The sequence below is a fragment of the Hemicordylus capensis genome, chromosome 2 (assembly GCF_027244095.1).
Source record: "Hemicordylus capensis ecotype Gifberg chromosome 2, rHemCap1.1.pri, whole genome shotgun sequence".
In the NCBI taxonomy this organism is placed as follows: Eukaryota; Metazoa; Chordata; class Lepidosauria; order Squamata; family Cordylidae; genus Hemicordylus; species Hemicordylus capensis.
This window is the reverse complement of record NC_069658.1, coordinates 175656990-175677292: the sequence shown is the minus strand read 5'-3', so window position 1 is coordinate 175677292 and position 20303 is coordinate 175656990. Positions and strand designations below refer to the sequence as shown.

The 20303-nt window shown below is 43.7% G+C and overlaps 1 protein-coding gene across 1 annotated transcript; it reads left to right on the top strand.

Moving 5' to 3' along the window:
• Window positions 1-5570: 5570 nt before the first annotated feature.
• On the top strand, window positions 5571-19190 carry CALR (calreticulin). Its single transcript, XM_053292750.1, has 9 exons — window positions 5571-6009; window positions 9726-9827; window positions 10377-10580; window positions 12065-12159; window positions 12415-12624; window positions 12853-12966; window positions 14036-14179; window positions 16191-16283; window positions 18085-19190. The coding sequence occupies exons 1-9, from the start codon at window positions 5586-5588 to the stop codon at window positions 18283-18285; spliced, it is 1587 nt and encodes a 528-aa protein (XP_053148725.1). The 5' UTR covers window positions 5571-5585; the 3' UTR covers window positions 18286-19190.
• Window positions 19191-20303: the final 1113 nt, after the last annotated feature.

Sequence of the window (20303 nt, the reverse complement as noted above, 5' to 3'; positions counted from 1 at the left end):
CCAGGCTAATGCAGCACTGGCGCTCGTGGTGGGGAGAGGGGGACAAAGTTTGATGACCTTCCCTTCCCCTGGAAGGCCTCTGTGCCACCTGAAAATATGTCCTTGAGGACTGTGTGACCCTCAGGCACATATTTTTGGGTGGCTCTCTGAGTGCTTCCGGGGAAGGGGATGTCACTGAAACTTGTCCCCAAACCCACACAAGTACCAGTGCTGCACTGGTTGAACCCATCAGCATCACCAGCACTTCCTGCATAGCACTTGAACTTCATCAGTCAGGATTTTGGCCTGTAGCTCTCAGATCTAGTAGCCTTTTTGCGCGCGCTCTCTCTCTCTTTGCTGCAACACAAGTGAGCATGGGTTAGCTTGGGTTTCTCAACGTGCCCTGGGTAAAAGTAACAGCTCCATCTCTAGAGAAATGTTGCAGAAGTAAAACAGGAATAAAATCCAGAGAGCATGCAAAAGCAGATGGATGAATATTCTCATCATGGAATCCCCATCTAGATTCTTTTCGACATTGGAAAGTAAATGCAAAAATTATTGATTGATTGATTGTTAAATTTATATACCGCCTTTCATTAAAACAATCCTAGGGTGCTTTACAGCAAAATTTAAAAACAAGATTGTAAAAAAGACACAATTAAAATATTAAGCTAAAAATATAAAACAAATCTGATTAAAAATGATTGAACATGATTGCTTTCCTTCTCAACTAAGACTATATCTATACTAAAAAACTATCAGTTTCCTTGGAGGAAGAGCGGGATATAAATGTAAAATAAATAAATAAGCATTTTATATGTCATGACAAAGAAATCTGGCAATTGTAGGATGGTGAGAAGCTCAGAATTCTCTCTTGGAGAACCTTAACCCCGCTCCCTACCCCCTCACGGTTCCTGGGTGTGAAGGAAAGTATATCAAACATATCATTTCTCTAGTATCTATTGCTGGTGTCTCCCTTGGTTTTTCTTTTAGACTGTGAGCTACTTTGGGACAGGGAACCATTTTTCTATTCCTTATGCTATGTAAACCATTTTGGATAATGTTTGTTTTTGTTGGAAAAGGTATATAAATAGTAACAAGTTGTTCTAGTAAGCACTAATCTGCCTACTTTCTTTTCACTATCTCTATAACTGGACTAAATTACCCCTGCTAACTTAGCAAAGAGGCACTTTTTACCGTGATTCTCTTTATTTAGCAGAGGGAGAGTAACTGGCCCTATCCACCCCCAGCACAGTACTTCCAGTGACAGTCGCTGGTGTCTATCTTATGTTTCTTTTTAGATTGTGAGCCCTTTGGGGACAGGGATCCATTTTATTTATCTTATTTATTTGTTATTTCTCTGTGTAAACCGCCCTGAGCCATTTTTGAAAGGGCAGTATAGAAATCAAATAAATAAATAAATAATTTTATTTCAAATTGAGGTCCACAAGTTAGATCTCTTGCACTTCAAATGTTCACGTGTCTGTCATTTTGGATCAGGGTGGATGATATCATTACAAACTGCACCATTGAGGTATCCCTGTGTGTTACTCACTACAACTGTACCTGATCTAGTCCAAATCGGTTAGACAGGCTTCAAGTTTAGTGCACTTGTGCCTCAAAAGTTCACACATCTGCCATTTTGGATCAGGGTGGATGACATCATCACAAACTATAGCATTGACATTTCCGCATGTGCCCCTACAGCTGTAGCAAATTTGGTTCAAATCGGTTAGGCAGTTCACAAATTAGCCCAATTGTACCTCAAAAGTTTACACGTCTGCCGTCTTGAATTGGGGTGGATGACATCATCACAAACTACATCACTGAGGTGTTCCTGTGTGTCACTCACTACAACTGTACCTCACGTGGTTCAAATCAGTTAGTGAGCCTTCAAGTTGAGGCCCACTTGCGCCTCAAACATTCATAAGTCCACCATCTTGAATTGGCATAGTTGACATCATCGCAGACTATGCCATTGAGGTTTCCCCAAATTTGGTTCAAATCGGTTAGGCAGTTCACAAGTTAGCCCAGTTGTGTCTCAGAAGTTTGTCTGCCATCTTGAATTGGGGTGCATGACATCATCACAAACTACACTGCTGAGGTGCCCCTATGTGTCCCTACAACTGTACCCAATTTGGTTCATATTGGTCAAGGCATTGCGAAGTTGATGGGACACACACACACGGATTGCCAGGTGATCTCATAAACCTACTGGAAAGTAGGCTAATAAATGGCAATCTCCTGATTACAAATGCCTCCAAATTGAAAATATTTCATTTTTCTTCTTCGTTATTGTCCTGCCATGTTATAAATATGGAATCCCTTTCTAGCCAGCTGTCTGCCTGGGACAAGAGAGGCTTCATCAAACTTAGTGGTCCCCTCGAGGAGTGTAGCTATAATTGAGCAGATGGGTTCAAAGAACCTGGGCTCCCCAGCTCCTGAGGGCCCTCCAGGTCCACCCCTCTCTATTTTCTTCATTATCTCCCTCACTCCAAAGGGCTGCTGGGGAGAGGGGTGAACACGGGCCTCCTCTCTCCTGGCTATGCCCCTGGTCCCTTCCTTTGTTTGTTTACTTTGTATCCTCATGATTAATTATTGTAACACTTGCTTATTTTCAAAACACATATTAGATGGAGAGCTTAGATGAGAAAGGGATGCATCCACACACTTAAGTTGTTAGCACACTTAAGTTAACACACTTGCAGTTACAGAACACATAATTTTGCTCTGAAAGTGTGCATATTTAATTATTTTGGCTTAGATTAATGAATCTGCAAGATTGGCACTCTAAATAACCCCAGGTTTTGGTAGATCTGTTCCCATCCCTCCACAGGACTCTTGTGCCTTTAACAGCTACATAAATAAGATGAATTTTAATGAGTGATGTAGGGATGGAGAAGCTTAATTTGAGGAATTTCTGCCTGTGCATTTAGTTAAGTTCCTGATCTGCTTTAAGCAGCAATCCGTGTGTGTGTGTGTGTGTGTGTGTGTGTGAGAGAGAGAGAGAGAGAGAGAGAGAGAGAGAGAGAGAGAGAGAGAGAGAGAATATGAATGAACAGGTGCAAAAAAGATACAGAGAAAAAGGGAGAGACAAGGGTAACAAAGGATGCATGCAGAGAACCTAAAATTTTGGGTTCTGTTCAGGTCCATCAGTATTTTTTAATTCTCCCGTTTGGATACCAATTTTTTAAAGTTTAATAGAGCTACCCACTTAGTTTGGAACCGATCTGGATACATTTATATGGAATGATCACTCTCTGGCATCTCTGGTTTGTTTGTTTTTTTATTACACTTGTATACAGCCCCAAACGCATGTCTCTGGGTGGTTTACAATGATAAAACAGTTAAAAACACATATAAAAACACATAAAAACAATTAAAAACTAACAATTTAAAAATCAATCACAGAATTAACAACCTATACATTATCAAGAAGCTGCAAAAGCCTGAGTAAAAAGATGGGTATGGGTGTGTATGTGTGTGTATATACACACACACACACACACACACACATATAATCAGAGATGGAGAGGATTGTATCTCAATAGGGAGTGCATTCAATAGTCCTGGGGCAGCAACTAAGAAGCCCCGTCTCCATGTGGCCACCAGACAAACTGGCGGCAACTAGAGACGGACCTCCACAGATGATCATAATGGACGGTGGGGCTCATAATGAAGAAGACATTCTCTCAAATACCCAGGGCCTAAGCCATTTAGGGCTTAGCACTTTGTATTTTGCCCAGAAACCTGTAGGCAGCCAGTGTAACTCCATCAGCAGAGGTGTAATGTGGTCTCTCCAAGATGACCCAGAGACCAGCCTGGCTGCTGCATTCTGAACCAACTGAAGTTTCCAGACTACGTACAAAGGCAGCCCCATATAGAGCGCATTGCAGAAGTCAAGTCTGGAGGTTACCAACAAATGTACCACTGTTTTGAGGTCATTGATCTCAAGAAACGGGTGCAGCTGGCGTATCAGCTGAAGCTGATAGAAAGCACCCCTGGCCATCACCTCAACCTGAGATACCAGGGAGAGGTGTGAATCCAGAAGTACTCCCAGACTGCGAACCTGTTCCTTTTGGGGAAGTGTGACCCCATCTAGAACAGGTAGATCAAAATCATCTCTGGAGTTCTGACCCCGCACAATAAGTATTTCCGTCTTATCTGGATTCAGCTTCAGTTTATTCTCCCTCATCCATTACTCCCTCATTCCTCATTACTGCTTCCAGGCAGGCATTTAGGGGGATATGCCAGTTCCTGAAGAAGGCTTAACAAGGTTTAACAATGGACCTTGAGTGACAGGGCTGGAAAGGACCTTGCCCCAAGACCTTGGAGAGCAGCAACCAGAGTAGGCAATATGGATTACATGGATGGATGGTCTGACCTTCCGTAAAGCAGTTTCATATTGTCATATGTCCTTTACACAGGGAAGGACCATATCTCAGTGGCCAGTCTCAGATTTCCAAGAGGGGTCTTGGACAGTTGGTAAATAGCTCTGTCGGGACCTCGGACTCGGAACAGTGTTGGCCCAAGGTATTTTGCTTCCTGAAGCTGAGCGCCGCAGGGAATCCCCTTCCCCTTTTTTCTGTTAAGGTCACCCGCCTAGTTACATCCTCTTCCATCCTTTGCTATGGGGAAGGGGAAGAAGAAACACAGAAGACCAGCAGAGGTCATCCTTGGAGGGTGCCAGGTGGGCTGCTTGGCTGCTCCGAAGACGGTGGTCCACAATCAGCCCCCTGAAGCGGTCTTCACAGGAGGGCTGGCCCTGCCCAGGAGAGGTGCTACCAGTTGGAGGAGACATTCGTGGACTTGGTGGACCAATGAATTGATGTGGTGTAAGGCAGCTTGCCATTTTGCTTGCTTTGCGAACCTCTGGGCTGCGTGGGGATTCACATCTGTTTCCCCCCACTTCCAAGGCTCTTTAGCCATTGCTGCCCACACTGGTTGTCTCTTTTCTCTGTGTATCCTGTATGTATGCAGATATTCCCAAACTCACCTGATTAACCCCCCCCCCCCTTTTTAAAGGGGACAGAGGAGGGAAGATGGCTATATCTGCATTTCAAGAACATTTCTATTGTGAAGGCGGGGATGGGGCGAGGAAGGAAATGACGGCCGCTCAACCAGCCCCAGCAGAGGAGGGGGCACACCTTAGTGGTAGAGCACGTGGTTTGCACGCAGACGCTCTCGGGTTTTATGTCCCAGCACGCCGACGCCGGTTTAAAAAAGGATCAGGTAGCAGGTTTGGGAGAGTTTGCTTGGCTGGGCTAGACTGGACGACCAATGGTCCGATAGGGCAGCTTAATCTGTTTCTACGCCTGTTTGGATTGCTTGTACAGTAGACACTGCTGACTCCACTTAGTTGCAGACAGTAGTTGGTGCCTAAACCGCTGTGGCTAATCATGTTCTCTTGCTCTTCTAATTACAATAAGGCTTAGAATTTCCCCTCCTTCGTGCAGTGCTTTGGCAAGACAATTCTGTTTTGCGCTTTGGTAATGCTTGTCTTCCTGGTCATGCTAGTTAAAAATTGACTGGGAGGTGGAGAAAATGCCTTGAACTGGCCCTTTTAACGCCCGCTGTACTCACGTGGGCTTGTGCAAAAAGAAACGATGACGCATACACGGCGGAGGGGAGGGGGCGTCTCCCCCGAACGCGTGGTCGTGCCTCATTGGACGGACCCGGCAACCAATGGGAGGCAGCCATCTGGGACGCCAACGTTCGGGGGCGCTGCCCAAACCGCCGTTCTGCTGTCGGGCCAATGGCGTTGGCCGTCCGGATCGGTGAGAGCAATCGGAGCTCAGCAAGGGCGGGCCGTCGACCGAGCCTGTTATAAAAGAGTGGCGAACGCGCCTCGCCGGCTGCAGTTGTTCGGTCGTCGCTGTCAAGGTGGGAAGAGAAGGTTGGCTTTCTTAAAGGGCCAGGCGCCTCCGATCACCCGAAAAAAAATGGGTCCCTTCTTAGCTTTCTGTTCTTTGCTGGCTCTAGTATCGGCTGGGCCTACACAATACTTCAGGGAGGAGTTCGGGAACGGAGGTGAGGGGGCCATCTTGGGGGTCCTAAGGGAGGGATCCTGTTACTAGCAGCCATGGTGTTGAACGGCTTGGGTGGGGGGAGTGTTGATGTCTTACGTTGCATGATGTGGGGGTGAGAGATTGTTTGGGGGGGTGGGGTCGTGTCCAAATTGTATTTGGGGGAGGAGTGGCTTTTTTCTTTTTCTTTGTAGTCCCAGCATAAAGCTAGATGCTGTTTCTAAAACAAATAAGAATGTACCCTGCATAGGCTTATCAGGTTTATAAAGGTTAAAGGCACGCGAAGGGAGAAGATGGAAAAGGGAGGGGTGGACTTAAAGAATGCCAAAGTGAATGGGCAGGGGGAAGACGACATACAGCGACAGATATTGGTGCCCCCGCCTCCCTGCTGCGTTAGATCTGTGCTCTGCATGGCTTATTTTAGCAATTTTTACTGTAGCTCTGCACCATAGGTAAGTATTATTTTTTCCTATATTGCAGATGGTGGCAGACAGGCTGAGAAAGAGCTACTTGCCTGTAGGCAACCTATTGAGCTTGAGGCAGAAGCAAGATTTGAACCAGGAGCTTCCTGATTTGCATTGGTTCTGCTACACTAGTGTGGCTGTTGTGTAATCTATAATATCCCCTCACACTCTGCCAGCTGTGTTCTTTGCAGTGGGGCTGGCGCGAGGAGGAGAGGACTGTGTGGGGGCCCCAATGCTTTCAACACCTAAAGAGAGCTTTTCCTAGGTTTGCTGTGAGCATCTGGTTGGGAACTGCAGCAACTGGAATATAGTGAATGTGAAATTGAGAGAAGTGTGAAAAGAATACTATTGATTATTCTATTTTGGAATTAAATACTTTTCTAAGGTAGGTTGTGCCTTAGAGGTGGAACTGGAATGGTGTGGTGATTTTGTCTTACCTGTGGTGTTTTTCTTTATTAAAGCAACCATTTATTCTATCTTACTTTGGTAGCTTTAAAAGATCTGTAAGAGTTTACAGTTTGTGATGGAAGCTTAAAAAAAGATACATTGGGGAGGACAAGTTAGCTGCTGTTCTTGCTGTGCCTAGTCTAGACTAAGGATGCAATGGGGAGTTGATAATTAAGCCATAATCAGCAGGGGCCATGGGGACATAAAACGTGGACTAAATAGATCACTCTGGGATGTCTCCAGAACACACAGACCGCCCATTGCTGGGATATCAGGAGTGACAGGTGTAGACTTCTGGATAACTTGTCATTTAAGTCTACACACATAATTCCAATTGCTTCATGTTTTTATGTTTGGCACTTCCGTAACAAGTAATCTACACTCTGTGGCTTTGTGGATAGAATCGGGCATCCATATAAGCTGAAATGAGTTGGAGATGGTCGCAGTATAACTAGTTTTGCAGCTGTTAGACTAGTTTGTGGTGGTATATCTCTGATAGGGCCTACTCAATAGGCTTTGCTGATCTTGGTGATCTCGAAGCAAAGCTGCTGTGAGAGCCTGTGCCCCTGGCAAGCAGCTTCTCTTCTTTCTGTTTCTGGAGATTACTTGAGCTCTCTTTCCTTATGAATCTGAACACTTGCTCACTGCGCTGTGAGCAAATAAATACAGATGTTTGGGTAGCTGGTGATGCAGTTGCAATATCCTATCTTAGAGGCGCTGTACTCTTTTCTTTGACTTGCAATTTTATGCAAGATGAGGTGAAGAAGTTTTAACTAATACTGCTCTTCGGTTTTGGCATATATGCAGACAGTGTTGCTGTTCCTCCTGAATGAGGAGAGGACATCCCAATATTATAAAGGAGTGGATGGAACTAGTAGCATAGAAAAGGCTAATTCTGGGCAATTACTTCCTCGGGTGTTTGAAACTACAGGGGCTATTAGGATCGATTTCAAGTTAAGACTAGATATTTGCTTTCTGAACCAAAAACTCTAATTTGGATCAAGCTGTTGTAAATGTGTGCATGTTCCCATGAGCTTGTTGAGTTCATTTGTCCCCCACTTTTCATCTAATAGACTCCAGGCAGTGTACCTGGTGGCTGCCTATTTTATCCAAACAACAACCTTGTGAAGTAGGTCAGGCTGACAGACTATTTTAAAAAGTGTAATTCTTGTAACTGCTCAGTATAGTAATAAAAAAGGATACATCAGAATTGGTAACAAAGTAAACATGACATGCATCACAACATTGAAAACAGATTGGGCACAATAGTATGCAGGAATTGTTTAGGAATAAGTTGTTGAAATATTAGGAAAAAATACTTCACTCTGTCATTTGAGTTGTATGGTATTATTATTATTATTTTACATTTATATCCCACTCTTCCTCCAAGGAGCCCAGAGTGGTGTACTACATACTTGAATTTCTCCTCACAACAACCCTGTGAAGTAGGTTAGGCTGAGAGAGAAATGACTGGCCCAGAGTCACCTAGCTAGTTTCATGGCTGAATGGAGATTTGAACTCGGGTCTCCCCAGTCCTAGTCCAGCACTCTAACCACACCACCACAATGGTAGAAAACGTCATACAGCTAAAATCTGTACTCATTAGCGTACAGATTTGAGTTTCAAGTTATCTTATACCAAGGTAGATAAAAATAAAAAGAAATCCGATTTTTTTAAAATTTAAATCGGATTGTTAAAATAAAATGCTTTTTGAGGGGGAAAATCGTATCTAAAGATAGTTTTCTATTTAAAATACATTATAGTCCAAAGGTATTATTTCATTATCATGAAATAAGGACTAGTTTTTAATTATGTCACACGAAGCTGTATATATGCAATATTTAAACTTTTTGGTAAATTAATTCCATTAATCCATTCACAATGTCATGCTCTTCCAGAGGTTTCTGTAAGATTATTTTGGGCAATTTCTCTGTCTAGAAGAGGACCAAAAATGAAACCACCTTTTGGTTGTCAATATTAAGATTATACCAGCAAGAATGAGTCTTTATGTAAAAAACCATGATTTATATCTAAGCTTACTTAGTTATTTAAATCATGATTTAAATTGATTTGGTTTAAATTGAATCCACCCTGCCTTACATTCAGTAGTAGGAGTATTTTCTGATACTAAGATCCATGGATAGCACCTTACAGTTTCCTTGCGAAATGGTGACATGTCTTAGACCTGCCACTGATAGTGTCATGGCTGAGCAGGAACTCCAACCCAAGTCAAAACAGTCCAGGACTAACAAGATTCACCACACCACACTAATTTTTAATGTGGCTTGTTTCAAGATGGATTTTTATACTAATCAGAATGAGTCTTAAATTCTTATAGAGTTTGAAGATGACACTTTGTTCTTGCATTTCTAAAGTAACAAACAGAAATAACAAAATCCCATCTTGCAAACTTGTTGCAAAATCAGGCTTTGTAACTGAAAGGATCAAGAAAGCCTGGGTTATGTACTCCACTGGGGAGATCTGATTTGCCCTGTAACCTCTTGGTGAAGCAAAACTGGTGTTTGACATTTTTGTAAAAGGACTGTGCACATTGGGAACATTGGATTTCTGACTTCTGATACAACTAAGAGGCATCAGAACGTGAGGCAAGTGCCCTGGGTAATGAGGTGGCCCAGACAGCCCCACTCTAGTGCTGGGTGGGCTCTTAACCTGATGCCTCCTGGTGGTGGGGGCTGGGATTTCTGATGTCAGAAATTCAAAATTACCAATGTGCACAGTCTTAACCAGATAGTGCATGAATCATTGCAGTCCTCCAGATCCTAATTGTCCTCTTGATTTCTTCCCTTAGATGCCTGGACAAGTCGTTGGGTAGAGTCGAAGCACAAATCAGATTATGGGAAATTCAAGCTTTCTGCTGGCAAATTCTATGGAGATGCAGAGAAAGACAAAGGTAAGGAAGTGATGTCGTGAATGGCTGTATTCAAGTGGACTTTTAAAGCTGATGATATTAGCTGCAGTCCTGCACATGGTTAGGTGGCTTCCAGCTCGTTGAATTGAACGGATTTAAGCAGCCTGATGGTGTACAGGATTGCAGACATGGTCTGTCTGCTCTTCATTAGCTGACTTGTTTGGAGAAGATTAGTGCTACAGTCAGGCCATCTCATTAAGTGGTGATGTATTGAGAGAATTCCTTGATCAAGTGGTCTAGAATAGTTTTCTAGCACATTTTGGTTTCTAATACAGGAGTTTGATGTAGTTGGGTAGCAATCAAATCGGACCTTTTGCTAACCATTTTTGTAAAGAGACTGTGATCCGCATCTTCCTTTCTCCAGTACTCGTCTGTGGTTCCTAGGTTATGATTGTGGGGAAGATTTGTTTGAGAGATTATTCAGTTGGATTTGAACACTCTTTTAAGCTGGGTAGTTGACCGGCCTGCATGTCAGCGGTGGTATCTCTCTGTCTCCCACATAGAACTTAACACCGTGTTGCTTTTTCTCAGGACTTCAGACAAGCCAGGATGCTCGTTTCTATGCTATCTCTGCCAGCTTTGACCCCTTCAGCAACAAAGACAAAACTCTGGTGGTGCAGTTCACAGTGAAACATGAGCAAAACATTGACTGTGGAGGTGGTTATGTGAAGCTTTTCCCTTCTAGTGTGAACCAAGAGGACATGCATGGTGATTCTGAATATAACATCATGTTTGGTGAGTGCTTGTGTGGAAGAGACACCTGATTAGGTATTTCCCCTGAGCCACCATGTAGGTCAGCAGATGGACATGAGGATATCTTGACTTCTCTGGGTAATAGTCAGAGGTTCACATAATTGATATGGTTCTCCAGTGAGTTCCAGCAGAAGTGGTTTGGTACTCATGTTGCCATTCTACGTGTACCAACAGAGCAGTAAACACTTGCCTTCAATGCTCCCAGCAAAGCCTCCCTTCCCCTGTCTGGTGCCAGAGTTCAATTCAGACTGACTGCTTCCCCCTCCCGCTTTTCCTGGCTAAAACCAAGCAAACCAAAATGAATTAACACAAAACCATCTTAACCGGAAGTCCAAACTCAAGGGAAACCCCCCCCCCGGAAGGGGGCCCCTCTTTTCTCTCTCTCTCTCTCTCTGTCACCACCCTCTCCTTCCCTAGGGTGCATCTTGCCAGCCGTCACTTGCATTATCTTCTTCTTTTTCTTTTGGTTGCTTTGGGCCCCAGATCCTGCTAGCTTGTCACGTTTCTCACCCTTCAGGGCTGGGCTTGAAGCTGGGACAACAGAGAGAGCCTGGTGAGTTGGGGCAGGCAGGCTCCTCCAGGAAGACAGTGAGCCACAGGTGCACACTACCTCTAGCAATCAGCTCAGGCTGGAAGGGTTGCTGTCACTCTAAAAGCACAGCCCTCCTGCTTGCCCCACACAGCCAAGATCTGAGCTGACTTTTATTGCACTTGCCCTAAAAACAGAAAGAAAAAGGAAGCAACATGGAAAAAATCCTGTACCATGCAAAGCCAGGCTGCAAAGGAAGAGGCAGGCAAGTGGGGCGAGAGAGAGAGTCAGCCAGGAGCAGTCACACCAGGAGCTTGCCTGCCTTTGAGAACAGAAGGAGGATAGGAGAGGAAGCTTTTTGGGAAGCTCTGGGGCTCTGCACAGTTTGGCCATGCTGCTGCTCAGGTCCTTTGTGAGGGTAAGAGCTCAGAGGGAGCTAAAAGCAGAGTGCCTGGGCCGTCTTTGTCTAGGTGGTCCTGCCTCGCATCTCTTATGGTACACATTTTGTACATTTTAGGACCTGTTGAAGTACGTTTTTCAGACTTTAGCCATTTGTGATTACCTGCATACCACTTATGAGCATCATTGGTAATAGTTGACCTTGTATGGTGCTAAACTACTAGCTGGCAGTGGACTACTCCATAGTGGTTAGGTGTCCAATTTTTGAATGGCACCTTTGTTTGAGGAGTCATAATCTTAACAGATCAGGCTACACAATGGTGAATCTTATTTTAGCCTTTTTCTGCATTCATTGGAGGAATACAATGGAGTATCTTGGCAGTGGTGACAGCTTACGGTTTAAGTCATGCTTCCATCTTCCTTGATTAACTTGAAGGACTACTTCTTAAGAGGCAATACATTAATTTTAGTTAAACTGCTTTTAAAGATTGATTTCTCATAATGTTGACTTGATTCATTGGACTTTCCTGAAATGCAGGTCCTGACATCTGTGGCCCAGGTACCAAGAAAGTTCATGTGATCTTCAACTACAAAGGCAAAAATGTCTTGATCAACAAGGACATTCGTTGTAAAGTGAGTATTTGGGAAGAGAACGGAGAGAAGTTACCTTTCATCTTCCTTGATTAACTTGAAGGACTACTTCTTAAGAGGCAGGCAATACATTTGTTTTAGTTAATGTATGTTAAAATATTAACAGCATTTTAAACATTGCATGTCTTTAGATGGGAAAAGTAACTTTGGGAGGCGAGCAAGTTTTCCTGTTAAATTGGCCAGGTAGGAAAAAGGGGATCTGTAGTCCTCCAGTCTAAAGTGTGCTTGCTTTGACAGGATGATGAGTTCAGTCATCTCTATACCCTCATTGTTCGACCTGACAATACTTATGAGGTAAAGATTGACAACAACAAAGTGGAGTCTGGTAGCTTGGAAGATGACTGGGACTTCCTGCCCCCCAAGAAAATTAAGGATCCAGATGCAAAGAAACCAGATGACTGGGATGAAAGGGCTAAGATAGATGATCCAGAAGACACAAAACCAGAGGTTAGTGGTATTGATAAAACTCCATCAATATCCATGGCACTAAAATTAAAATACAGGTCTCTGCATAAAGAAGTTTGCAGCTATAAACTTTCTACAGTGGGCAAGATGGAAGAGATTGGTGGCATTGCAGCTTACAACATGGCTGTCTTTGGTGGAGGACAAATCTCCATTTAGGTTAAGGAAAAATCTCACCTGGTTTTCCTGGATTTTTCTCAATCTGCTTTATAGGACTGGGATAAACCAGAGCATATTCCTGATCCTGATGCCAAGAAGCCCGAGGACTGGGATGAAGAAATGGATGGAGAGTGGGAACCACCAGTAATCCAGAATCCAGAGTACAAGGTAATAGTGGTTTGAAGACTTGAAGTACAAGTCTTCAGTGTTGAGATGATCTAAAACTTTATCAATCAAAGGTGCTCCCAGTTAATTGGGTAGCAGACTTTTAAAAAATGAATACAAATACTTCGATCGGAGTGGCAGACATAATATCAAGATACACTTTTCCTTCCCATTTACATAAGGGAATGGCTCTTCTGTGATGGAACTTACTGTGATGTATACAGGTATCCAAGCTAAGTATGGCTGTAAATTCAAAAACATTCTGTTTACATGCAGGTTTAGTCCTTTATGGGACTAATTAGGACTTTTAATTTGGGTGATGGTCCTAACAGCAGCCATTGAAACATTTTGGTGCAAAAAAGCCTTCAAAAGTTCAACTTTGAAAGATTGAGTTTTGTATTAGCACCACTCTAATGAGTATATAGAAGTGGGAAAAGCTGTTCAGGTTAGAAAGCTGCGGGTACAAGAGCAATAATTATTAAAAAATGGTCATGACCAAACCAGGTTGAAAATCTACAGGGGTAGAACTAGGTCAGCCTCTAATCATGGGATGGATGACCCTTTAATCCTTTCCAGGCCTTTGACTTGACAAAATAATTACTTGTATCTGTACTGTGGGAACACTAATCATAACTCTCAAAGGACTAATATCAAAGTTTTGTTTGCGCAAAGTTCAAGGCCTTTGCATAAAACAGAAAAACATTTTTCAAAAGGTAGTGGTGGGGAGAGGAGAAGAATGGCAGAGAAACTCTTCCTAGTTTGCCTCCCTTGACATGAGATGAAAACGTTTTCCTGTCCCTCCCCCCCAGCAGTTCAATGCCTGAAACTTGCATTGCTATCAGTATAGTTTCTAAACTCACTGTATTGGTGAGTTTTGTGCTTGATGGAAACTAGCACAATCATAGACATGCTATGATAGTTGTATTCCTCGCTTCACAAGAACTGTGTGATAGAATTATCTTTTAGGGTTTGGTTTCAGGTTGTGAAATGCTAGATACTATTGAAGGTCTGAAAAATCTCATCAGTTTTTTAGTGGTGTTCGGATTTTTGTTAATATTTTTGTGTTTTCTAGGGAGAATGGAAACCTCGTCAGATTGACAACCCCAACTACAAAGGAAAATGGATTCATCCTGAGATAGATAATCCTGAGTACACCCCTGAACCCAGCTTGTATGCTTACGATGACTTTGGTGTCATTGGCTTGGACTTGTGGCAGGTGAGTGTTTTCCTGCTAGGGTTAACCCTCATTCTACTTGCCTGCTTTCCTGAAAATCCTGTAAAACAAGCAAGGTCCAGAGGTTCAAATGCATGTCTAGATGTTTACCATAAAAGGCCAAAAAGTTTAATGTAAAGTTGAGACATTTTAAGGATGCGAATACCCATATTTCTGATATGTTGGAACATGTAGACAACAGCTTGCAGATATAAATAGTAAAGCAAAATTGGAGGCAGGTTAGCAGAACCTCCCCTCTTTAAAATTTTTTTAAAAAAACTGAACATGTGAATATTGATCCAGCAGTTTCCTCTCCTTCTGACAGTTTCTACATACCCTATTATGGATTGTTGCACTTGACATTGTGTCTTTTGACAGACAGAAGTATATTTCTGTAGTGTGTTTTGAACATAGGAAGCTGTCATATACTGGTACATCTAGCTCAGCATGGTCTGCACAGACTGTGGCAGCACCTTCTCCAAGGAGTCGGTCTCTAAGGCTGAGACTGACTCCTGCCTATCTTGGAGATGTCCGAGGGAACTTGGAACTGTCTGCATGCAGGTGCACTTCCAAGAGCAGCCCCATTCCCTAAGGGGAAGATCTCGCTGTGCTCGCATGTTCTCTCCCATTAAAATGCAACGATGGTGGATTCTGCTTAGCAAAGGGGACAATTATGCTTTCTGCCACAAGACCGGCTCTCCTCCCATAGAAAACCAGAAGTGATAAGGGCAGGTAGTATCCCTATGACACTGAGCTTTCTGCACTGCTAAGCCCGGCAAGGAAGAGTGTGAGGGGCTTAGTAGTGCAGAATTCCAATAGTGTAGAGCACAAGGTATCAAACTAAAGAACAAAGATTCCAGCTTACATCCCAGGAAAGCCATAATTAAGCTGTAGTGCTCACACAATACAACTACTGCTGAGCAAAGAAACGTCTTTGTTAAAGTGGTAGCTTTCGTTTTTTGAAGAGAGCGCACAACTGTTCCTGTCCACCACAAGTGCAGCATCTTTCTAGTGGCTGTTGCTGGAAACCTGATTTTTAGATTGAGCTCTCTGCGGACAGGGACACCTCACACCTTTCCCCCTATGTAAACCACTTGGAACTCTTTAAGAAAAGTAGTATATAACTATTCATAATAATATCATTGTAGAGGAAAATAAGGGTTATTCTCTAGCTAGGCCCAGGAGCAGCCCACTAGAGAGCAGCAGACTGGCTGCCTCAGCAGACCCCCTTTCTGTGTGTGTGTGTGTGTGTGTGTGTGTGTGTGTGTGTGTGTGTGTGCGTGCGCGTGTTTGAAGTGTGTGAGCTGCTGCCCTTTTGTTCTTCCTTCCTGCCACTTTAGGCCCCCTGCCTATTCAAAAGGCAGAAGGTAGGGAAGCTGAAGGGGCAGGAAGTGTCGAAATGCAAATCCTGCCACTCCATCATCTGCTTTTTGTCAACAAGCGGAGGGCAGTATACTATGAGGGGGGGAAAAGAGCAGGAATGGTGCTAAATTGCCTTAGTCCAGGATACCTTAGGAACTTTCTCCCGACTTCCCCGTCCTTTATTCCCCTGTGAACTTATTCAGACTGTGAGATAGTCCTATACTAAGCAAAGTCTAATAGAGACTTTTCTTCGGCTCTTGTGTTATGGAATTCATTCCCCATTGAGATCTGACAGGCTTGTTTGGTTATATGTGTGTGTATTTTTTAATGGTTATTGAAACTATTCTGTGGCTCTGGGTGGTATTTGCCTTAAATACAGTTGTTAAAATAAAAGTAGATCTTTAAAATGTCTTTTTTTATTGTAAGCTGTATTGAAGCCCTTATGTCAGAGAAGAGAGGCTTTCATTTAAAATAGTTGATCCTGTTGCTGATGGTGGAGAAAAAGTAGCTAACTTAAATGGTCAACTCACTGGTAGGGTTGTTGAGAATAATGCTATGTGCACTCCCAGCTGAGACTTCATTGCTTGACTAGTCAGTATTGCTATAGAGATGGGTGAACTGTATGGAGCTCACTGTTCATTTGTTACTTCAGGTCAAGTCTGGCACAATTTTTGACAACTTCCTGATCACTGACGACGAGAAACTTGCTGAAGAAATTGGCAATGAAACCTGGGGGGCCACTAAGGTGAGGTGCTATGTTGAAGGACCACTGCTACCTGTCCATAGCTTCTTGTCAAGCTTCTGAAATATTGTAAAAGAGTAATCCTTATTTTTTGCCTTGGATAATCTGCCAGAGACTTTGAACAACAGAAGCTGCAGTGAACAAAATTAGTGTTATGTAGGTGGCTTTGGTTGAAATCCCATTCCTTCTATGAAAGCTTGTGAGAGTGACTTTATTCTAAATGAGAGAAATGCATTGTGCACCAGTTCTTTGCTTCCAACAGCAGCTAGCCAGCTGCCTTTGGAAGCTTAAAAGCAAGGTCTAAAGGTGATGGCCTTCTCTTGTTCAGTCCTAGTATTGAGAGAAAATAGTTCTGAATATGGAGGGTCTTTCCAGCTACCAGCTATTAGTTTTTATATCTCACCTTTCTTCAGTAGAGGCTGGTGGGCATTGGGATGGTCACTGAGGCAGAGGCCTACCCCATCCCCCCTTCATGCCAGAGGGCTTGAGTATTTACCCAAGCCTGCCAGCACTGAGGAAAACAAAGAGCAGAAAAGCAGGGCAGAAATTAAAAAAACAACAACCAGAAAAGTTTTTTTAGGATCGGTGGGTAGGGATGTTCACGGAGCCGGAGGGGGCTGGCTCAGTGCAGGGGGTGGAGGGGATGACTAAGGGCAGAGGAGGATACACACACACACCCCGTCTGTGTTTCCCCCACCAGCGCTGGATTTCTCATAAGTCCATCAGGACAGCATTGTACCTCCCTGCCACCCCGTTGCCCCCTTTACCAGATATGACCGCACATCGGGTGTGTGCACCCAACATGCACAGGTGTGTCTAGTACAGGGGGCAACAGGGCAGCAGGAAGGTACGCTGCTGTCCTGAAGGACTTATGAGAAATCCAGCGCTGGTGAGGGGAATGTGGTGGTGGGAGGAGTACATCCTCCTCCACTTTTAAAGTCACCCTCCTGTCGAACCTTCGAGCCGGCATGCACAAGGGAGAAAGCAGGGATTGCACCACCAAACAAGCTAGTAAAGATCAGACTTACTAATAGGGAATCTGGAGCTTTCTCCAGCCCCTCCTCCCCCTGCCTGAAATTTCCTCTCTTGGTCCTACAAGCTGGAACAGCTGCTACTCAAGCTGCTCCAGCCAATCTGATTCCTAGGAGGCTCCTTGTGGCACTGCCCCCAGGAAGAAGGGGGAAAGATTAAAAATAAACTCCCTGAAGCAACCAAGAAGTGCATTTTTAACCCATTATTTTAGTTCTTCCTGGGGGCAGTGCCAGGAGGGAGCCCCCTAGGAATCAGACTGGCTGGAGCAGCTTGAGTAGCAGCTATTCCAGCCAGTAAGACCAAAACAAGAAGTTGTAGGCAGGGGAGGAGGGGCTGGAAAAAGTTCCCTGCTCTGAAGGTTTCCCTGGTGGCTGGTAAGTCTGATCCTTTAGCTTGTTTTGCACTTACTGGCCAGCCACTGCTGCCTTTCTTTCGTCATAGAGGTAGTATGTTAAGAGGCTCTCAGGTAATCTCCCATTCAGGCACTGACCATACCTAAACCTGATTCATTATAAGCCAGATGGGTATCTAACGCTCAGATCATGACCTAATGCTTTTTAAAATCATCTAGGCTAGTAGTAACTGCCCAAACTTGTGATTGAATTCCTAAGAGAAAGTTGTGCATTCTATGAAGAAATGGGACATTGTGCAGTTGCAAGCCTTGAGCCTTTCCAGTACGTACTTCAAAGTTCTTGCTTAGTTCTGCTTCCTGTGGTGACCTTTTCAACCTGCCCCTATTGTAACTTTGTATCTTTTAAAAAAAAATCACTAGGATGCAGAAAAGAAAATGAAGGAGCAGCAGGATGAGGAACTGCGAAAGAAGCAGGAAGAGGAAGACAAGAAGAAGAAAGAAGAGGAAGGAGAAGATGAACCTGAGGGTGAAGATAATGAGGAGGATGAAGAAGAGGAGGATGAGGAGGAAGAAAAGGATGAGGATGAGGAAACAGAGGGCCCACTGAAGGATGAGCTGTGATTAGGAGGGTTGTTGGGTATGCTTGTTGGCTGAGCCTCACCCTGGGCCTGTACCATGCAGTTGCTTGGTTGAACTCAACTAAGGAGAGGGGATAACAGTAATGTCTCTATGAGACACAAGAACTTTCTTTTTTATTGGTGTGTGTGTGTTTGTCTTAAACCCCTTCCCAAATACCATCAACTATTCATGTGTGTAGAAGGAAACTAGAACCTGCATCTTAGGACGGCTGTAACTGTAAGAATACAACTCTCTTTGAAATGGGGATTATACCATTTGACCCTGCATTTTAAATCTGGCTATTACTTCACTGAAAGTTACTGCCTCCAGAAGTGGATGCCTAAAAAGCAGAAATCCTCTGTCCTCCCTGAGCTTGCTCCATCCCTTTCTGCTCATCCTTTTTAAGGTGCAGGGAGCTTTAAATGGGAGGGAGGGAAGAGACAGATACTCCATGCCTCAGAGAAATGAATCAGAACAGTATTGTACCATGTGTAGGCCAATGATGTGGAGATCTTCTCCTGAATACAGGCAGTAGCAACAGTCCTTCTTGCTGCTGTGCCCATAGACAAATCAGTGTGCTGTTTTTAAGCACCAAGTGTAATGAGCAAGCAAACTTAAAAAAAAAAAAAACCCTGCTCTCATAGCAGCCTGAGATAGGGGAAGGAGGATAGATGGATGGGTGTCACTCAGAGCTACAGCTAGAGGATTGGTGTACTAGATAAGATACATTTCTGCTTTGGGTGTTTAAAAGATCCCTCTCGAGCCAAGGAGCTAGAAATGGAAGGACTTCTGGAGGTAGCTTAACACCGGAGGGTTGGGGGGGGGGGTGTCATCTCACTTGCTCACACTTGAATGTATGGAAGACCGAAGAAAATTTCTATTAAATTAAACTTCATGTCTGGCCCACATCCTGACCTTGTGTGTTCCTTTCCTTTGGATGAAAGATGCAGTCTGAGCTAGGATAAGCTCCTGCTGCACAGTAAGCTTCCATGAATGCTGCACTGCATTCTGTTTGAATAAGTGCAATACAAAAACGAGCAGGGATGTAAAACTTCAGGCCTGAGTGAACTATACATTATTAAAATGGTTATGCTTATCGTTACCTTACCTGTGGAGCTGTTTGCTATTGTTCATGGTCATAGTCTTTATTTCTGTCTTTGACCAGCACAACAGCAGACAAAAACTGTTCAATCTACTCCTACAAAATAATGAAAGTCTCTATAAAATTACTTGGTATACTAAGCAGAAGAAGCTAGAAGTTAAAACTATGAACATAAAACTATATATATGTTAGTCAACACTAATGCTGAGTATAAAGGTAGCAAGACAGCAAAATTATGTAATTCATACAGAGTGGTGTTAAATCTCATAGAATACTTGGTAATTAATGAGCTCTAAATGAATTTTGCTAGCTATAAGGCAGAACTTAGCCACATTACAGGATCTAGAATCATTCTGGTCTGCCAAAAGGAAACTTGGGTAAAAGGAATCAGTACAGCTAATAGCTGAAGAGAGGAGCTTATGTCAAATATGGTAATAGTGACACTACAAGCTGTCCTTTCAATCTCACCAGAGTCACAAGGCAAATATGCTCTCCATATGGAATTCTTTGATACCTGTCTTCCAACACAGCTGTGCACAAGGCATTGCATAGGGCCAATGTCAGGGCTTTGCTGCACCATATCATAAATACTTTCCCTTATTTGGAGTCGGGTTATAACCCGGGTTCGCAGTGATTTGCTATTGGTGGTTGAGGGCCCGACAGGAAAAACACTGCTTAATATGTAGTCTCTGTTATATACATTTAAGCTATGTCTTGCGGCTCTGCAAGAGGCGAAGGAGGCCCTGCTTGGGAAGTTGCCCTATTTGTGGGCCTGCTCAGCAAGGGAAGAGTTTGGGTGGTAGAGGGGCCACCACACGCCGTGGTACCTTATGAGGCTGTAGGACCCTTAGGCACTAAAAATGGGCGGGTCTGATTATCTGTTCGGTGTTACATAACGTCTAGTCCTGAGCCAGGAATG

Bases quoted from the DNA above. Each gene is read 5' to 3' on its own strand.
- CALR (XM_053292750.1), top strand. From the start codon at position 5,586: ATGACGCATACACGGCGGAGGGGAGGGGGCGTCTCCCCCGAACGCGTG. The intron at 9,828-10,376 runs GTAAGGAAGTGA...GCTTTTTCTCAG, and splicing joins AGATGCAGAGAAAGACAAAG to GACTTCAGACAAGCCAGGAT. The intron at 14,180-16,190 runs GTGAGTGTTTTC...TTGTTACTTCAG, and splicing joins TTGGCTTGGACTTGTGGCAG to GTCAAGTCTGGCACAATTTT.